Raw genomic sequence first — 19,222 nt, 5'->3', positions numbered from 1 at the left:
CGCACGACTTCTCGTCGTGAGATGGAAATCATTACGGAGAGGTTCTCCTCGAGCCTTTTCCGTTCATCAACTCCTGTGTCAAGCCCAATCATCCCCGCTGGTGAAGCCCCACCACGGATTCTCCTTTCGGCAGTACGAGTCGCTATCAAGAGCATGGAACCTGGTACAGCCCTCGGACCTGATCTTATATCAGCAGACTTTCTACTGGCTGGTGGCCATCCCCTTCATGTAATCCTAACAGCACACATGACATCCTACCTTCAGAAAGAAAGGATCCCAGACCAGTGGAAGACCTCGCGAACTGTTCTTATCCATAAGAAAGGTGACCGAGAGGACCTTCGGAACTACCGTCTGATATGCTTGCTGAGCGTGTTATACAAAGCATTCACCAAGATCATCCTCACGCGCATACCTAGGACGCTGGATGAAGCCCAGCCTCAAGAACAAGCTGGATTCGGTCAAGGGTTCAGCTGCTTGGACCACATCCAGACCGTGTCGAGGGTTATAGAGGTTCGCCGGGAATACCGCCTGCCCCTCGTTCTAACCTTCGTTGACTGTGAGAAAGCCTTCGACAGCGTAGAGACGAATGCAATACTGTCAGCGCTGGTCGGTCAAGGTGTGGACGCTTCGTATTTGAGGACACTAGCTAATTGCTACGATCGATGCACCACGAAGATACAGGTACGACAAGGCGATACTAAATCGCCGAGGCTGTTCACAGCTGCATTGCAATGGATAATGAAATCACTTTTCTGGGAAGAAAGGGGCATACGTGTTGACGGAAGATTCCTCTCGAACCTTCGTTTCGCGGACGACATCGTTCTCTTTTCGAGCAGTACCAATGAAGCAGAAATCATGCTCAACGAATTGAACGAAACAGAGAAGAGAATAGGACTGCGAATAAACAGAAAGAAGACACAGTTCATGAAGAACGCCTACTGCGAGGACAGAGGAGTACAACATGAAGGCTCCCAAATCGTGGAAACTTCGTGTCTTCTTTCTCATACGTATACCTCGGGCGTTCTATGAACATGGAAAACGACTTGAAGAAAGAACTGAATAGAAGAATGAGAGCAACATGGGCAGCATTCGCAGCCGCCAGGGAAGCTGCGGACCAACTGACGGACCAAGATCTTCGTGCCCATCTTTTCGACTCGACAATTCTTCCAGCGCTCTGTTTCGCAGCAGAGACGTGGGCAGACACCGCTGCCACGTCTAGAAAGCTACTTACTACCCACAGAGTCCTTGAGAGATGCTTTCTGAAGTTTAACCGGCGCACACAACATCTAGCCGGTCTTCGCAGCTCCGACTTAAGAGGAATGTCCCGTCTTCGCGACCCAGCGGAATATGTATCGAAAGCAAAATATAGATGGGCCGGTCACATCATGAAAAGAATCGACGATAGATGGACTAAAAGAACGCTAGAGTGGATCCCAAGAGATGCTAAACGTCCTTGAGGGAGACCGCCAACGAGATGATGGGTGACGTGTTCGCTACACGGATAGACCAGCTGAGAGCTCTGCTGAATACGGCTCAAGGACCTTGTCAACGTCACTCACGAAACTTGAGAACATCTTGAATGACAACGGCGAGGAAACGAAACGAGTGGAAGAGATGCTGGGGCCCGCACGTCCAGTGAAGGCTGCCCATCTAAGTATCTAATTATCTAAGTACCAGATATTGTTATTTAGATCATCCACGATGATCTTCTGGATTTCTGAAAGTTTCGCTTCCATTCTTGAGAACTACAATCCAAACAGTGTCTGCAGTAGTGAAAAAAGGAACTCAACACTAAAAAAAATTCTGCGATTGCCGCGTTAATGAACGTCGAGATATTTCTGAACTCTAGAAGATTTTTCTGAAACTGCTTTAAACACTCCTCTACGTTTTCTCTTTTGTACTTATCCAGAAAACGCTAGTTACTGACCTTGACCTAGTGTGCGGTTTAGTTGCTTTTCTTTGTTTCTAGTAACTAATTCCTAGCTAGTACCTTATTTTTCCAATGATCCCTCATTTGTCTTAATCTTAATCGGTCTCGGCGGAATCGTTTACTTCCTTTGTTAGAAAGAAAAAACGATAACCCTAACAAGAAAGTGAAGCGTAGAGCAAGAAATTCAGCCAGTAGAGTTTAGTATAACTGCGAATTAACTCCTTTTTGTTATTAGAAGAGGAACAGGGACCACTAAATATTCTGATCTTCGTGTCTAGCGTTGGTTGCATGGTGTGTTGCCTTTCTCTGGATCGCTCTGCTCAGAGCAATCTCCTTTTAGCAGTTCGGCTACACAACATGCACCGTTGAAAACTTTTCGTGAACAACGAAGACCCGAGCAGCCAGCAGAAGCAGCCACAGAAAAACTCATGCGACATCATACACGTAGCGAAACAACCTCGTTGGCACAACCACCCTCTGAATGACTTTCCCTCCCATATCGGGGGCTGAAAAGGCATGCGTTCACAATCTCTATCTACTCCGACAACTCTCTACTTGCTGATCTCGCCGACTCAGCTAAACAATGGCGCAGTTTTCAGGGCTTCGCCGATGCACCAACCGCGGAAGTCCGCACCTATCGAAATCTGAATGTGAATCCGCGCCATCCGGGTCTCGTCAGACATGCTCAAGCCTCCGAACTCGAGAAACTCCGCCGATAGCGCCTCAGCCCGATTTGTTAGGTTTTTCTTTTTACAATGTTCTTATTGTGTTCTCTCGTTTATAGTCGGCCCAAAACATTTTCTTGCGATCTCCATAAACCTGATACGTATAGCCTCTGTTGTTGTTTCACCTTTGCAACTGTGAAAAATCGATATTTTAGGAAGTGAATATGTATGAACCTTTTTTTTATATGGACTCCTCATATTAGGCATACTGCGAGAAGTACTGCCAAGTATTGATAATCACAAATAACTGAAATGCTCAAACTTCTTCTTGTTTCTTTCACTGTTTTGTTGGCGAATTCCACTCGAAACAGCCATCTCTGCCGTATCTTTTAGATGTTGATGATTGTGAACACTTATGTATCTCTTTGTAAATAAGGAGCCCATTTCATCCGTATATTCGGAATACGTACATGAATACTCGAACACATTCCACCATTTAGGGATAAAATTCGTTTTCCACGGTTTTTAAGATTCTGCCAATATGAAATGGGCTCACGTTTTGAATGCCACTGATATTTACTGCAGAAATTTTTAAACTCGTACGATAAACTATTGCAAAATCCCTTGACAAAACACTCAGTGATAAGTAATATTTGATTATTGAAGTAAGTTGTAAATCAGAGCTTCTACGTAGCCAGGCTGTTAACAATGATCGCTATCTCGCGGATCCATAGGTTCTGTGGCGAAAAAGGAGTGATCTTCACGTGGAGTTCTCTAAACGTCATGATTGCATCCAGGAGATGGTCTATGTCTAAACTTTTACTTGGCTGAATGATTCCTCAGTACACATTGTAAACATCACATATACACCCAAAAAACAGATCCATCATTTTCGGAATCTCTTGTGGAAAAAATACACTTTTTTTTACAAAGATTCCAAAACGTCTACGTCCTCTCCATGCTTACAATAAGCTTAATAGTAAATGTCACCGCGCTGTACATCCTTTATTCATGTTGCACACTTAATTTATCTTCAATTTACTCATCTTTATCTTCCTTCCTATATTCTTTACGTTATTGTTGTGAATGGGCGGGAGTGGCGCAGTCGGTTAGAGGTCCGCTGTAGATACACGGTCCATGGTTCGAAACAGCCACATTGCCAACCAAGCCTTTCATCCCTCCGGAGTCGATAAATTGGTACCATGCTTGTCTGGAAGGATAAAAACACTGACTTGACACATCGGCTGACCTTCGTAAGTCATTGGATAGACTAACACGGGTTACAAAACCTCAACGATTACAAATGCATCCAAAGTGGATTGATACGCTGGCAGTGGCTTCATTTTTTTCCTTGACCTTTTATCGTTGTGCATAACTTATATATTAAATCATTCATTGTTAATTCTCATTACAAAAGTGAAACAACAAGGCGGATGCATAGCGCATTGGTAGAAGGCTCCGCCGCGGCTGCATCGCCAATGGTTTGGGACCGTTCTGGAGCTAACCAAGCCTATCATAACTCCGAGGTCGATAAATTGGTACTAGAGTAATGAACTAGCACTATGAAATAGTTACTACTGTTATGAAGTAGTTATCAGGGTTTTGAGGTATATTTGAAATCAGCAGCTCATTTGCTCTCGTATGTTATTTCCAAAATTTAATTTTGTCCACTCCCAAAAATTCCGAAGGTTTTGCGAGAGATTAATCCGTCGACAACACATTTTTGGACAGAAGTTAGTAGCGGTGTTGTATTTGGAGCAGAAAATGATGATAGTTGACCTAAAAACTGAAATCAAAATTGTGGCAGAATTTTTGAAAGCGTACCATTTGAAAACGATTTTGGAGACTGGATATCTAAAATTTAGTCATAGAGCAACCAAAATTGTATTGAATGTTTAGAAGTTCTAGAAAAATTCCATGTTCTCTTCTAGTATACTCAAAGCAATCTCCAAACAATGTTCTTTTTGGGACCATAAATGAAAGAGCTGGAAACGGAACTGGTTGGCTAGTCGTACCAGGTATGGTTGTCTGAAAGGAACATTATCACTGTGGCACAGTAATAGATCATGACTATTTATAACATTTTATACAATTTCCCAAGTATTTTGCTTTGCGATTAATTCAAAATATTGAGAATTTGTGGAATGGGTGTGGCTAATTTCTATAGCCTCCTTACACTTTTAAGAATTCCTCAGGGTTTAATATCTAACTTACTAGTTTTGGATCGTTTACTTACTGAATTATCCTTGTGCCGAAATCATACACGGAGCTAATAACTGCTCATTCTCTTCTTCTTGCTGTATTATCTGTATTCATTTGTATTCATTCTTCTCACATCCTTTTGACACGCCATTGAGAATTACAAACAAAAAATAATAAATTTGGAAACTCAAGTGGATGATTCTTTTCGAAACATTCGAATATTCGAGATATTCGAATATTTCGAAAAGGCGTAATCCAGCGTAACAAAGCTGAAGAGCTTTTTCTCAGTGAGAAAGTCGAATGTTTGCTCGAGCTGAGCCGGATATCTGATCTTCAGCGCTAGTTAAAAATCCCTCGCAATACTAGGTGTGTATCGGATGCTGCGAATCACTTAAACCAGAGGTTTCCATTTAAAAAAAAAAACAGAGAAAAAACTAGTCGTTATCGGAGATAATCGTTCAGTTACTTGTAGTAACTAGTTCCGGTACTTCACAAACCGATATGAATGCACCTTGACGACGCAATCAGTATGAACACTACAATTTCTTTCTAGGATATCCGGTAAAGTGCAAACTAAAGCCCGGCGGATAAAATTCATTTTTGAGTGCAAGACGTAAAGCTTAAGAAGGAATGGGGAACTCATTCAAGGACACATCAAAGAAGATAAAAGTTGCTATTCATTGCAAGATATTCTGTTATGTGAAGCATTTTACTTGTAATGGTTTTTTTGAACATTTTGCCGATTTTATTCCTGTGTTTTGCATTGCATGGTAGCTTAGTCGTTCATGGCTCCATGATCCAAAGTCCACCGTTGCTTCTCCGATCCACCTAATTTCACTTCCATTAGCAAAAAACATCGCAAATAATTTGTAGCCGAAAATTCGTCTCCGGCGGATTCATCAGTAGCAAACAGTCCGAATCTGTATGCGGCAGTGACTCTGATCTTCGACTGATGACTTGCGGACTGAATTTCGTGTCCCGTCTTTTACTTTACTTGCGTAAACCGAGACATTCCTATTATCATCCTTTTAATTGAACGTTCTATGATCGTACTTCCCCTTTGCGGGCAAAACCTTCAGGTTTAAAGACAGAATACCACGAATCTGAGGTGGTGCGGATTTCACATGGAGTATTTGTACACGGGATAGTAGATCATGGAGAGGGGTGTGATTCCGTCCATTTCTTTCAAATTGCCGTAAAAAACGGCCCGGAAGATGTGTGCGTGCACAAGGCTGGCGCGCTCTAATCGAACCTCTTGTACAAAACGGTGCGCTAAAGCGAATGAAGGAACGAGGCTCAGGAGTCATGTAGGCTACCAAAACGGAAAAGGACTAGGATGGCGATCTGTACTTATAACGCACGTACGCTTACATCGGAAGCAGCCATCGAAGATCTGATGATGCAAGCCAAGAAGATCAAGTACGACGTCATCGGACTGACCGAGACGAGACGACGTCACCCTCTCAACGCAGTATATGAAACTGGAGAAGAACTGTTCTTAGGAACATGCGACAGTAGAGGTGTTGGTGGAGTTGGCGTCCTCGTCAACACGAGTATGGCAAAGAACATCGACTCTTTTGAACAACTTACGACCCGAATCGGACGTCTGCGGATGAGAAGATGTGGCCCAATACCAGCTTTGACTATCTTCGTCGTTTACGCTCCAACATCAAGCTACGAAGAAGAAGAAGTCGAAGCTTTCTATATGGACCTGGAGAAGTTCTACCAAGAAGATCATGCCTTCTACAAGGTCATAGTTGGCGATTTCAACGCTAAGGTTGGCCCAAGAAGAACGCCGGAGGAACTTCACATCGGGACCCACGGCCTACAATGGAATGACCAGGGAGAGAGGCTCTCCGAGTTCATCATGACGACTAAGACCATCCATGGGAACTCGCAATTTCAGAAGCCCTCTTCTTTACGCTGGACGTGGGAGTCACCCGGTGGAGGGTACCGTAATGAAATAGACCACATCATCGTCAATAAAAGGTTCTGCCTGACGGACGTCGGTGTTGTACCAAAGTTCTATACGGGATTGGACCATCGCCTCCTCCGAGGAAGAGTTTCCTTCACAAGGAGAGCAGAGAAAGCCGCCAAGTTCAGAGAGAGAAATCCCAGGACTACCATCAACTGGGATCTCTTCGCTACGCTAGCCGGCTTTTGGGAAGATTCTGCAATGGACAACATCGACGAGGAATATGACCGGCTTGTCGAACACCTTCACGACTGCGCGAAGAAGGCTGAGAGTTTTAAAACCACCAAGAGGCGTCTGTCTCTTGAAACTCTTGAGCTGATACGCCAGCGTGGAGCAGCACGAGCCGCAGGGAACCAAGAACTCACGTCCGAGCTCGCAAGGCTTTGCCGAGAGGCGATAAAGGAAGACCTTAAAGAGAGAAGAGCAGAAGTGCTGGCTGAAGCTGCAGAGGCGGGGAAAAGCATCCGCTATGCCCGTCGAGACTTCGCCAGTCGCAAGACGAGGATGACTGCTCTCCGGAACCCAAAGGGAACAGCCATTGCATCGAGAAGGGGGATGGAGAAAATCATCTACGACTTCTACTCTGATCTCTTCGACAGCCATGTCCACTTGCCTCCTCACCATCTGAGGGAAGATGGACACGTCATTCCAGAGGTTCTCCCGTCCGAAATACGACATGCTATCATGTCGGTAAGAAATCGTACGGCACCCGGTCCCGACAGAATAAGACCAGAACACCTGAAGAGCCTTCCGTCAGTACTCATCAACACCCTGGCGAGGCTCTTTACACGTTATCTGTCGGGATGCAAGGTTCCTAAACAGTGGAAGACCAGCAAGACCGTGTTGTTGTATAAAAAGGGAGATCCACATGACATCGGCAACTATCGCCCAATCTGCCTACTGTCCGTCATCTACAAGCTCTTTACAAGAGTAATCCTTAATAGGATTGAAAAAGTCTTGGATGAAGGACAGCCATGCGAGCAAGCAGGGTTTCGAAAAGGATTCAGCACGATTGACCACATTCACACTGTTTCGAAACTCATCGAGGTATCACGAGAGTACAAGATGCCGCTCTGTCTCACCTTCATCGACTTAAAGAAGGCTTTCGACTCGGTTGAGACGGAAGCGGTCGTGGAAGCCTTGGACAACCAAGGCGTCCCTACTCAATATATAAAGGTACTTCGAGAGTTGTACAGTAACTTCACGACCGGAATTTCGCCATTCTACAAGAACATCGTCATTGACGTGAAGAGGGGGTCCGACAGGGTGATACAATTTCACCCAAAATATTCACAGCCACCCTCGAGAACGCAATGCGAAAGTTGGAATGGGACGACATGGGAGTGAAGGTTGATGGTCGGCAGCTACACCATTTGCGCTTTGCTGATGACATCGTACTGGTAACACCTAGCATCAGCCAAGCGGAACGAATGCTGACCGAATTCGACGAAACATGTGGATGCATCGGTCTTCAGCTGAATCTACAAAAGACGATGTTCATGCGGAACGGATGGGTCTCGGATGCCCCATTCACGCTCAACGGAACGAACATATCCGAATGCACCAGCTACGTTTATCTGGGTCGGGAACTGAACATGATGAACGACCTGACCCCCGAGCTGGGCAGGAGGAGACGAGCGGCTTGGGGAGCGTACAAGAGCATCGAGGATGTAGTGAAGAAGACCAGGAACACCCGGCTCCGTGCTCACCTCTTCAACACCACCGTACTTCCTGCTTTGACCTATGCTTCGGAAACCTGGGCATTTCGCAAGCAGGAAGAAAACGCGGTGAGCGTCATTGAACGCGCAGTTGAGACATTCCTATTATCATCCTTTTAATTGAACGTTCTATGATCGTACTTCCCCTTTGCGGGCAAAACCTTCAGGTTTAAAGACAGAATACCACGAATCTGAGGTGGTGCGGATTTCACATGAAGTATTTGTACACGGGATAGTAGATCATGGAGAGGGGTATGATTCCGTCCATTTCTTTCAAATTGCCGTAAAAAACGGCCCGGAAGATGCGGCGACGCACAAGGCTGGCGCGCTCCAATCGAACCTCTTGTACAAAACGGTGCGCTAAAGCGAATGAAGCCGTATTTTCCGGGCCGTTTTCTACGGCAATTAGGAAGAAATGGACGGAATCACCCCCCTCTCCGTAGTCTCCCATCCTGTATACGAATACTCCACCTGAAATCCTTACTACCTCAGATTCGTGGGGTGATGCCTTTAACCTTGGACGTCTGATCTGTGTGGGACTCTTGACTACAAGGGCAATGAACCTTTAATTTAACGGTTGTTAAAGAGATTTTTGGGTTTTCGTGTCAAATGCTGCTTGCTTTAATGTCAGTTTTTTTTCGTGGTTTTCATGCAACACTCCCTGAGACTGTCACAGATTCCAACAAATTACTTAGTGAACCCCAGCATCTGAGTTGTGTGTCCATTAGGCCCCAAAAACATCAATCCCATTCGTTTGACGGAATGAATGGGGCCCTTAAAGAAATACGATTGGGCTCAGCTAGCATTTATCGGTGAGCACGAGCCATTCCATTACAAATCCACTATTTCCGCCACACTACATTTCAAAAAAAGTCAAAAAAATTAAGGTGATGTTACGCAAAAACTTATGTTTTGTATCCGGGTGAGATTGGATGTTGCTAAATGCCTATTTTTTTCGATCCACGTGCATCCGCTAAAAAACAAAAACAAAAGGAAAAAACAAGTAGCGAAAAAAGCTTTGACAGTATCCCTTCCAGGGTTTTTCCCTCTCTGTAAAGAATGGGTTGTAGGAGCGGATGAGGAATACATGGGTACGTCTTCAGACAACTCGTTGTGCGGAACATCTGGAAATTCTGGATGCGTTAATTTATTCCAACATCTTGCGATAAAGTGTAACGATATTATTCGATATTATTTTTGCGTTAATTTATTGCAAGCCAGATAGAGCTTGTTGTCATTAGTGTGCTTTCTTGTAAAAAAGTTCGAAACCTACTGCCAAGGACCGGCTCCCCACAAAACCATATGCTTCTGAATACCGGCCGCTTTAAGTACGTACATTTTTTAAGGTCAAGTCGCAAATACGATTTTCTTTGAATTTTGACATTGTAATGTTGAACTACTTAGGTAAGCGCAACGATTTGGGTTCGTTTGGTTCCTGGGTTTAATATCCAATGGAATGATGCCTTGAAATGTATGGGACTAAGAGTTTGAGAGGATATGCTGCACATGTTCTGACTATCTAGGCTCTGTCGAAGCCAACGATGCAAAAACGTTACTCGAAATAAAAAATGTCAGCAATCTTGGCTCTTGTTCCACATTTATAACTGACCAGAAAAATATAGTAGAGTCAAAACGACATGAAGCACGGTGCACTTGCGTAAGGCTGCCCGCAGAGTTCAGAACCGCGCGGGGGAGCGATTTGGTCGCTCTGCGGTTTTGATGCTTATTGAGCGCACTGTTGTGAATAGTAAATAACCACCAAGACCCCAGAGCACCCAAACCGCGCGGATTACGATCGAGGAGGACCGCAGCTAACATCGTTCATTGCTGCAGTACACGATGGTCCCATTTCGATTCCAACCGCTAGCTCCACCGCACCGCTCCGAGCACACAGCGCAGCTTACGCAACTGCACCGTGCTTCATGTCCATAAGTTATCGACTTGAAGGAAGCATTTGCAGGGAACTTTTGATGGATGTTGGTTTCCAGTGGATCTTCTGCATTTTTGCTGCCATTCCTGAAAAGTATATCGTAACCCTATATGCATTCGCTTGAAAGCAGTCCAACCCCAAAGTTTTTCTAAACGCTGCCTCTAAAGAACTAATACTTGCATAGCTGTCGATTTATGATGCTATGACTACGTCGTGTGTCCACTGATTGAACAGTGAAAGAGCGTGCATGGATGAGGATGACTTCTGGTCTTTCTATAAAGAATAAAGTTTCTGACGTCAATCAATCCGCTTGGGATGCGCCCCCACGTTCACTTCAATTCAGAATCGTTTGAGGTTTACGAACGTGTATCTGGCCTGCACAATGACTTGCGGTGGCTGGCCGATGTGTCAAGTCAGTGTTTTTATCCTCCCATACAAGTCTGGTACCAATCTATCGACCCCGGAGGGATGAAAGGTTTGGTGAGCACTAGTGCGGATTCGAACCTCCGATCGATCGTGCAGGAAGCGGAACCTCTACATTACAACCGGTCTTTCTATATCTGCTAGAAATTCGTTAGGAAAAAGTTGATCCTGAATTAGCAATGGCAACTTGTTTGAGTCATTCTTTCTGTTACTCTGTAGCTGAGACGAAAATAACAGTAAGTGCAATCTCGAAAATGGATGCAAAGACGAACTTCAATCGATGGACATTTTTTCCTCTGAAAAATAGCTTACTGTTAAGATTTATAAAGTTACAAATATGTATTCTTGAATTTGCTAATGATGCAATCGCTAAATGGCTTTCTTCTTGCAATCATTTTAATCCAGTTTTCCCCTGAGATGTGACGGAAAATAACATGTAGCGATGCAGTTTTTCGCAGCGAAAACTTTTTATAGTCGTCATATTTCTGCTCCCTTTGTTTCGTTCTCGACATTCCTGAAGAACTACGACTAGCACGCAATACTGGGGCCGACATATGTAATTGTCACCACATCTGAACTACGAGATTTTTCCCTTCCCCGTACATATATATGTGCACGGCAGCCGTTTTCCTTGTTTACTGAAATTGAGCAAAGCGATTTTTTTCCCTCGCCGAACAAACAAAGATGCCGTAATAAATTGCCATTACTCGACAACAATGACGCTATGACATGCGCCTACAAACAACCGGCTAGCACTGGATCAATAACGGAAATCAAAAGGTTTATTTATTTATTTATTTATTTATTTGTTTATTTCGCTCAATGACGTCCTAAAAAGGATGCAACGAGGAAAAATATAAGCGAATAGAGTGAATACATAGTGAAAAAACAGAAAAGAATAACAAAAGGAATGAGCAGGGCTAAGTTCCGTGTATGATTCTGGCGCGGATAATTTTGAAATCAAATCCACCCAAAATTAGAAAGGAAAGTCAGGAATCTATTATAAAACGTATGGAGTTATCAAAATATAAGCAGAACTAAAATATTAGTAGATTTATGCACTAGATTTTATCTGTGTTCCATAGAATCTATGTAAGCTTGTATTTCAAACTTGAATCACCTTAAGAGCACAAAGTATCAGCTACCAAAACAAGATAAATGAAAAAAATACCTCTCATTATGCAGATTGACCTCAATTCTCATTCAAGAACCCATTTATATGTACTTTAGTCAGACAAAATAAAAATATATAAAAAAATAAAATAATAAAATAAAGAGAAAAATAAAATAAATAATATATATAAATTATAAAAATAAATTATTTCCAATGTCAATACAAAAGTGAGGTGTCTCACGAAGGTCAAATGTACATATAGTAATGATGACCCTCTCGATCTTCTACCTGTGATCTAATTGTGACAAATGAAAACCAAAAATTTTTTTACTGGATGAGGCGCTCTACTCGCATTTCATCTAAATCTAGTATTTATTCCCGATCAGTGACTCTTTGTAGGGATTCTACGTTTGTGACTACTGATGTGAAACTTTCCCGGCAATAGAGAAAAACGAACTTTTGCTGTCAGAAATTTATCCTACAAAAGAGTACTTTAGACACTTCTAAACATTGAGAATAGGGGATGAAAAACAGTTACGAGGTAAATTCAGGGCAATGTGGATTCCGAATCCGAAGAAATAAAGAACAGAGAAAAATTATATTCGCTAAAGAACTGCACGAAAAGTAGGTACTCGCGCATTATATAGCAAATCCTAGCCCAGATTTTTTTTTATAATTTGAAAATTGTCTAGCCTAGATTTTTTTATAATTTAAAAATTGCTTGAGTATATGTGAGTCAAATCTAATTGACAATTGAGCATTCTTTTTTTTCTGAAAAATTGTTCAATCTAATTTTATTTTTGAAATTTATTTTAATTTTCAAGTTTAAATTTTTTAAAAAAATATTGTATGGTTTATACTTAATACTGTCAGCTCAATTGTCTAATTATGTCAACAATAAAATAAGCAAAGTAATAAAATAAATTTGAACACATTGTATGGAATCCGCGATGGAAAGTCGTTTTCACCACTATAAGGACAATAACAACTCAACTTTAGGATTTCTTTCTGAGAAATCAGCTCTCTCTTGTGTATGCTACAGTAATCAAGTAGAGCTCACTTCCTTTGCAATGAAATTTGTTCCCGAAATGTTGGTGGTAGATGGAAGCGCAAAAGTTTCGACCCTGGCAGGACTCGAACCTGCAATCTTCGGATCCGAAGTCCGACGCCTTATCCATTAGGCCACAAGGCCACGATGTTTGATAACGTACATCTGTATAAAACTGAAATCTCCTGTTTCTTAATTAATACATTCTTGAATGGTCTGGATTCGAGATTAAATCAGCGGTGTGTTCTTGAGGTTGTTTTGTGCCCGGTCCAACATAAACACTGAATTTGTGGCTGCTACCATCGCGCAGTAAAGTTTCGCTTTCCAACGCCATTTTTCAATCCCTTATCACAACGTTAAGCAAGGATCGCAGTTAGAAAATTTATATTTCTATATGATTAGCTATCCTCGCTCTAAAAACAAATAGGTTTTAGTGTTTGTTAGGTGGGAGGTACGCGCCTTAATGACCTTAATTCCGGCTGTTTTCACCCTAACACATCCTTGGGCGAGCTGATCTGGCTGAAACCCAACCGATGCAGATATATACACAGGAAGACGTTTCATCAGAATTTTACACAGAATCGTTACTCCACTCAAAGGTGGTTGATCTCCATGATCTCCTCTCTCATTTCCACACTGCATCTTCGAGTGTATTCGTTAATAATATGTGAATTGTAAATAAAGCCTTCTAGGGATTCTAGTCAGATGCGAAATACCTTGCCATTTAAACACAATTTAAACCATTTCATGGTGAACAGTTACAGTAATGCTTTCATTTACTTACTCAGTTAACTAGAAACTTAGATGTTTCAATAATTCGGGAACGGTTGAGGTTTATGGTCCCTTTGCCTTTAAAGCAATGAACGTGGTGCTGCAAAGAAAGCAAACAACATTGAAAGTGCGGAAATTTTGTCATCGACGCATGTTATAAGCGTGCCGTTCAAGTTTGTTCTTGAGCGCGTTGACGTTAATTGCCCATATATAAACAAACAAAGAAACAAAGCATCGAGGCGTTATCGTTATCTGTTCTGTGTTAGCATCCAGAATGTGTTCAGCCGGGTGAACGCGTCACGCGCAGCTGCAACGCACACTCTCCGCTCCCTCTTTGCGCTTTGCTCTGCCGTAATCGATGACCGATCGATTTCCCCTCCCCCCAGTAGTGAACGGATTCAGCTTCGAGCACGGTCAGGGAATGTTCGGCTACACTAGACGTATTTACCCGGACGCAGAACTAATTTCAGGCAAATTTTAACAGATGTATACGATCCAGAAAGTATCGTGTTGAATTGTTCAGAGCATATAATTAGCCGTTTGGAAGAAGAAGAATTTCAACGTCTACAGTTCTCAAGTAGATCTTGCGTCCATTCATTGAAGAATTTTATTCAAAACAAAAACAAAAAATAGAACTCCCCCTCCTCTCTCTCTCTGCACTAAGCATCGGTTTTATTACTGACCAATCTAGATAATTGCTAATACTCTGATGATCTTAGACTAGAAGAAATACTGGATTAGTGCGTACGGATAATACTCGGAATCAGTTGAAACGTTCGACTTTCAATGAACCTCGGCATAGTTGAATATAGTTTGATAAGTTGTACACGAGGTTGTTAAATGAACTTGTTGGCTAATGTTTCGGCAATATCCCCTTCAATACTCGGAATCATTCAGACATAAACGGATTCCTCATTGGCAATTCAATTTTTTCAAAAATAATCAAACTATCTGCTACTATATAATATTCTGTGTGTTGTTTAATATCGTATGTCTTGCATGATATAGTATATTCTATGTCTACAAATTGCCCGAGGCGAATCCTCATCCGAAGAAGAATGGGACCTTAGAACTTGGGTAATTGAACCGTGATCTGTTAAGGTGTTGCTGAGGGCCACTAGTTTTCACTGCACATCGCACAAAAGGGATTCCAAGCTATACTATGTGTAAAAATCATTTAGACCATATTTGAACGACCTGACCGAGCAGTTCATTCGATAGCGTTGTAGGGAGCGCTAAGAAAAAGCGGAAGAAGGATAAGAAGGGGCCGAACATTGCACTAAACAATTATTGAGTTTCTTTTTCTTTTCTATCGCATAGAATTTGATTGAACTTGACTATTGGGGCTAATCAACGGTGACGATCATGGATGTACACAAATACACGACCACTAAAGTAGGTCCTGATGATCCCGATCTCTGATCCCTAATTTAGCGGCTATAATAGAATCGGACTCTGGACGGTCCCACTGCAATCGCACTTACGTAGCTTTGAACGTATCATTGCAGTCCCTGACGGGTCTGATCCATTGCAGCTCAGTTGGTGATTCGAATAGGGAAAGTTAAAAGAGGGTCCCAGTGTACAGTCGCCAGCTATTTAGGTTCGTCGGAAGCACAACGGAACGCAACATAGAGATGGCAATCGTGAAGTGCGCAGAAACCAAAAATCATCAAAAAAAAACTTTTTCTGGTTCAACGCTGGAATTAGCTACTCACCTTGTAAATGCACTTAAAGGCATCATTCTACGAATCTGAGGTGATGCCGATTTCAAGTGGAGTATTCCGTCATTTTCTTCCTAATTGCCGCAAAAAATGGCCTGGAAGATACGGCTTCAGGCGTTCTGGCGCACTACCTTCCACAAGGAGTTCGATTGGAGCGCGTCACCCTTGTGCGGGGCCGCATCTTCCGGGTAGCTTTTTACGGCAATTAGGAAGAAATGGACGGAATCACCCTCCTCTCCATAATCTACTATCCCGTATACGAATATTCCACCTGAAATCCGCACCACCTCAGATTCGTGGTATGCTGCCTCTAAAAATTCGGAAGAAAATTATGTGCATTCGTAATGATAGGATTTTCTTTCCCAATTTTACTTCTACGATAATGTTGGACGCTGCTCAGTTACAACTTGTAGACTTTTAATGCTTTCAGTATAAGATGCGATTATTCGCGCAAAACAATGTCGAGAAATGCTAATAATAAGTAATTATAGTACTTGTATAATCATTGATACTGATGTGTCTGACCCACATCTCTTTTTCACCTTTTAAAAACTTATTGGTAGCGCAAAATATAGTTTTATTTCTAGAAAATTCTATAGTGGACCATTGATCGACTGACTGGGCGGGCAAAGCACTGTTCTTATTTCAATTTCTTCAGACTGCTGACGGTTTTGATTCGACATCGGGAAGATCTAACCCCATCTGCTCAACGGGTGGCCCGAAAAGTTGTTTTATACATTCTTGCAAGTTCATTCTGGACATCGCTGATCATTTTAGAGTCCTCTCGTTCTGCAGTTATTTCTTTAATGTTGTCTTAAATGCTACGTTTTATCATCTTTGCATTTTATTTCGATAGGAAATGAAATTTAATGTGATTCTTACACTGCTAGAATGTCACCGAAGATGCAATTCAAACTCCACACTAACAGAAATTTTGTTCCATAATTGCAGGAATGCGACCAAATGGTGCAAATACACTGGGACGTTGCTGTTTTTGAATTTGAATAAAAATTTAAAAAAAGAAAAATTACAGTAATAAAAAAAGAAAAATGGAAAAGCGAGATAAGATCAAACTTTCATAGAATTGAAGGACAAATTTATCTCCTCCTTTTTTTCTTCTATGATGAAACTCAAATACTAAAATATGGATATGAAAATCTATACTATCTCAAATCACGTTTAATACAAGTAGAGGCATAGTGAGCCGGGCAGCAATAAGACTCGTATCCTGAGAACTTTTAAGAATGGATAAATTTGTGTAACATTGAAAAAACTTCTATGGGATTGTTGTTAGATTTCCATGTTTTGATTATGCGAAATCTTTAGAAACTGTTCAGAGCCCTACGGAGGAAATATTTTTCGAGTAAAATTTATTTGAAAAAAAAATAAAACCAATTATCGCTGGCAAATGTTTAGAATAGAGGACTAGTCATCCATCGGATTCGTTCTCGTTCTAGTCGTTCTTTTGAGCACATCCTTGAATCCTTGTATTCCTTAAACAATATCGAAAACAAGTTCTCAAATATTCACCGCTCGGCAGTTCCTCATTTCGAGGGATCTAATTGCGCTTCCGGAGGGCCTAAATTTACTACATATGTATCCCTTTCTTTGTTTGTTTATATTTATTGCACTGGATAATATGTTTGTGAAAATGTCAAAAAAAAAACTTTGAAGAAACATCTGTGTCGCGGTGCTCTACTGGGAATTTTCGGATAGCTGGTGGAGTATAACGCGCATGCTCTGTGCTCCGTGAAGCAGCTCGGCTCATTGTCAAGCTGATGCACTTATTGAGCGTTGTTTAGCGTGCTCGAGTGCTCGAAAACGCTAACTCAAGCCTACGGGAATGCTCAATAGAGGAGATTTCCTCAGAAAGACGGCGATACGTCGATTACGTACATAGTAGTGAAGAGGAGACGGTTATCTAATGGTCCTCAAGGTTGTTTTATTAATCGAAGTGAACGTGATCTTCTTATCGTCTAAGCCTCGAGATATAAATAGCTAGCTCTTCCTTGTTACCTCATTGATACTTCCCTAACTACGGAGTGAATTCTCCTTATCCACGCTGTTCACATTGCGATTCCCATTCTTCGTTTTCGTCTAAGCGTAGAAGGGAAACAGACATCCATTAATTTCCAACTCCTGTACTTCTACGATTCCAGTCCATGAAAGAGCTCCCATAATGTATGCACTGTGTGGGCCCCTGTTCGCCCATCTGTCTTCCTACATATCTTCTTGTCTGTCGGTTTGTCTGTCTATATGAAGGTTGAACGGAATTTAACCAAAATTTTCACGAATACTGTGAATCCTGCAAGATTATTGGACCAACTTAATACCGATGTGATCGCTGAAACGTTACCGCAGAAAAGTAGAACGATCACGAAAAATAACGTAGAAGAATGTTCCACGGGTCTAATCTTTTTCTATGGAATCTCAGAAAAGAAACGACATCCTCTAGCGTTATTAGAAAGTCCCGATCAACAATCAAACGTCTGCCAAAGATTGATTTTCAGGATCTAGACCAAGAACTATTAAGCCTGCATTACGCAGTCGTTTCGTGTTGATACATTCGCCGGATGTAACAGCGGTGTGATCGCTTGATTCTACTGCGCTGAGGTATAATACTATGCGGTCACATAATAAAAAAGACGCAACTGGAGGTTAACCGAGCGTTCCGTTTCGTCCACGTTTTATTCTGGACACATTGTTCGCGCTCCTGTGAAACTACAACTCCTGACTTTGGTCGAATGATCGAGTGGTCGAGATAGCATCACGACCGAACAAGCGCTTGTTACACTGTGAACAAGCGACAAACAGATATGTACGTAGGAAGGGCCAACACCTGAAAGTTGTAATAAGACAACGCATAGAATATGTTTCATTTGTGTTTCCGCCTGTCATATCCGCTGAATCCTCACAGAAAAACTCCTAAAAGCAGCCGAAACTATTAATTAACTGAATATTTTAATGATCTATTCGTATGTGCAATCGATTTTTGTACAGCTGAAGAAAGAAGCGAACAGGAGGTAACGCAATGAAATTCCCTGAAATTCCGTGGAAGATTGCTTCACATACACATTTCCTGTGAATTGGCCTCTTCTCAAGCGTTCTCTTCAAAAAAAATAGCCAATCAAAGAACAAACATTGAAAGGAGATATGTTCCTGGAACTTCACACCAAGAAAACTATAACGTCCGCGGGAGAAAAAAAAGAGAAAAAAACTCATGAGTTAAAGGGAAATACTATAAAAGCGATGAGCTCTGTAAAATAAAAGCAAATTTAATCTAGAATATTCCATTAAATTTCATAAAAACTATGTAGTAAGTAGCTGGAAATATGCAAATAAAGATTTCTATTCAGGTTAACTATCTTGTACTTTTATTGCCCACATTCATATTTTAGAGGGAGGTATAGATGTGGCAGGAGATGTTAGAATTTAGAATCCCCAACAAGAAAAGATTCCAAAGGTCGCCGGGAAAACTTAAGTACGATTTTGAAAGGGTTTTTTTTTCTACTGCATGTCCTATGAATCATTCTAGGAATCGTCGAGCATCGTTTTTTCATCGATTAGTCATCGGTTCGAGAACGTATGTAGGTTCTGTTAAATTCTATGCATTTTAAACATTTTCGTTTCATTTTGCGTGGTTGAATAGCACTTTTGGATGCCACAGGAAGCATAGTTCAATCCATAACCAACGTTATTTCATTTCATGTAACTTTAATGAACTT

At 41.8% G+C, this 19,222-nt stretch overlaps 3 protein-coding genes across 4 annotated transcripts; all 3 read left to right on the top strand.

Moving 5' to 3' along the window:
* Positions 1 to 21: 21 nt before the first annotated feature.
* RB195_009029 (uncharacterized protein) lies at positions 22 to 1,029 on the top strand (the record flags this gene model as incomplete). Its single annotated transcript, XM_064195833.1, has 1 exon — positions 22 to 1,029. The coding sequence occupies one exon, from the start codon at positions 22 to 24 to the stop codon at positions 1,027 to 1,029; it is 1,008 nt and encodes a 335-aa protein (XP_064046978.1).
* Positions 1,030 to 1,067: 38 nt separating this feature from the next.
* RB195_009028 (uncharacterized protein) lies at positions 1,068 to 1,457 on the top strand (the record flags this gene model as incomplete). Its single annotated transcript, XM_064195832.1, has 1 exon — positions 1,068 to 1,457. One exon carries the CDS (start codon positions 1,068 to 1,070, stop codon positions 1,455 to 1,457), a length of 390 nt encoding a protein of 129 aa, XP_064046977.1.
* Positions 1,458 to 6,133: 4,676 nt separating this feature from the next.
* Positions 6,134 to 9,981, top strand: RB195_009027 (uncharacterized protein; the record flags this gene model as incomplete). Of its 2 annotated transcripts, XM_064195830.1 has the most annotated exons (3): positions 6,134 to 7,948; positions 8,038 to 8,559; positions 9,895 to 9,981. In XM_064195830.1, the coding sequence occupies 3 exons, from the start codon at positions 6,134 to 6,136 to the stop codon at positions 9,979 to 9,981; spliced, it is 2,424 nt and encodes an 807-aa protein (XP_064046975.1). The 2 variants fall into 2 exon arrangements, with proteins under 2 accessions (XP_064046975.1, XP_064046976.1); XM_064195831.1 differs by lacking the exon at positions 9,895 to 9,981 and having other exon boundaries at positions 6,134 to 7,967; positions 8,069 to 8,610.
* Positions 9,982 to 19,222: the final 9,241 nt, after the last annotated feature.

The sequence above is a fragment of the Necator americanus genome, chromosome III, assembly GCF_031761385.1.
Source record: "Necator americanus strain Aroian chromosome III, whole genome shotgun sequence".
Lineage (NCBI taxonomy): Eukaryota > Metazoa > Nematoda > Chromadorea > Rhabditida > Ancylostomatidae > Necator > Necator americanus.
Note: the sequence above shows the minus strand (reverse complement) of the source record. Positions and strands in the feature narration are given on the sequence as shown.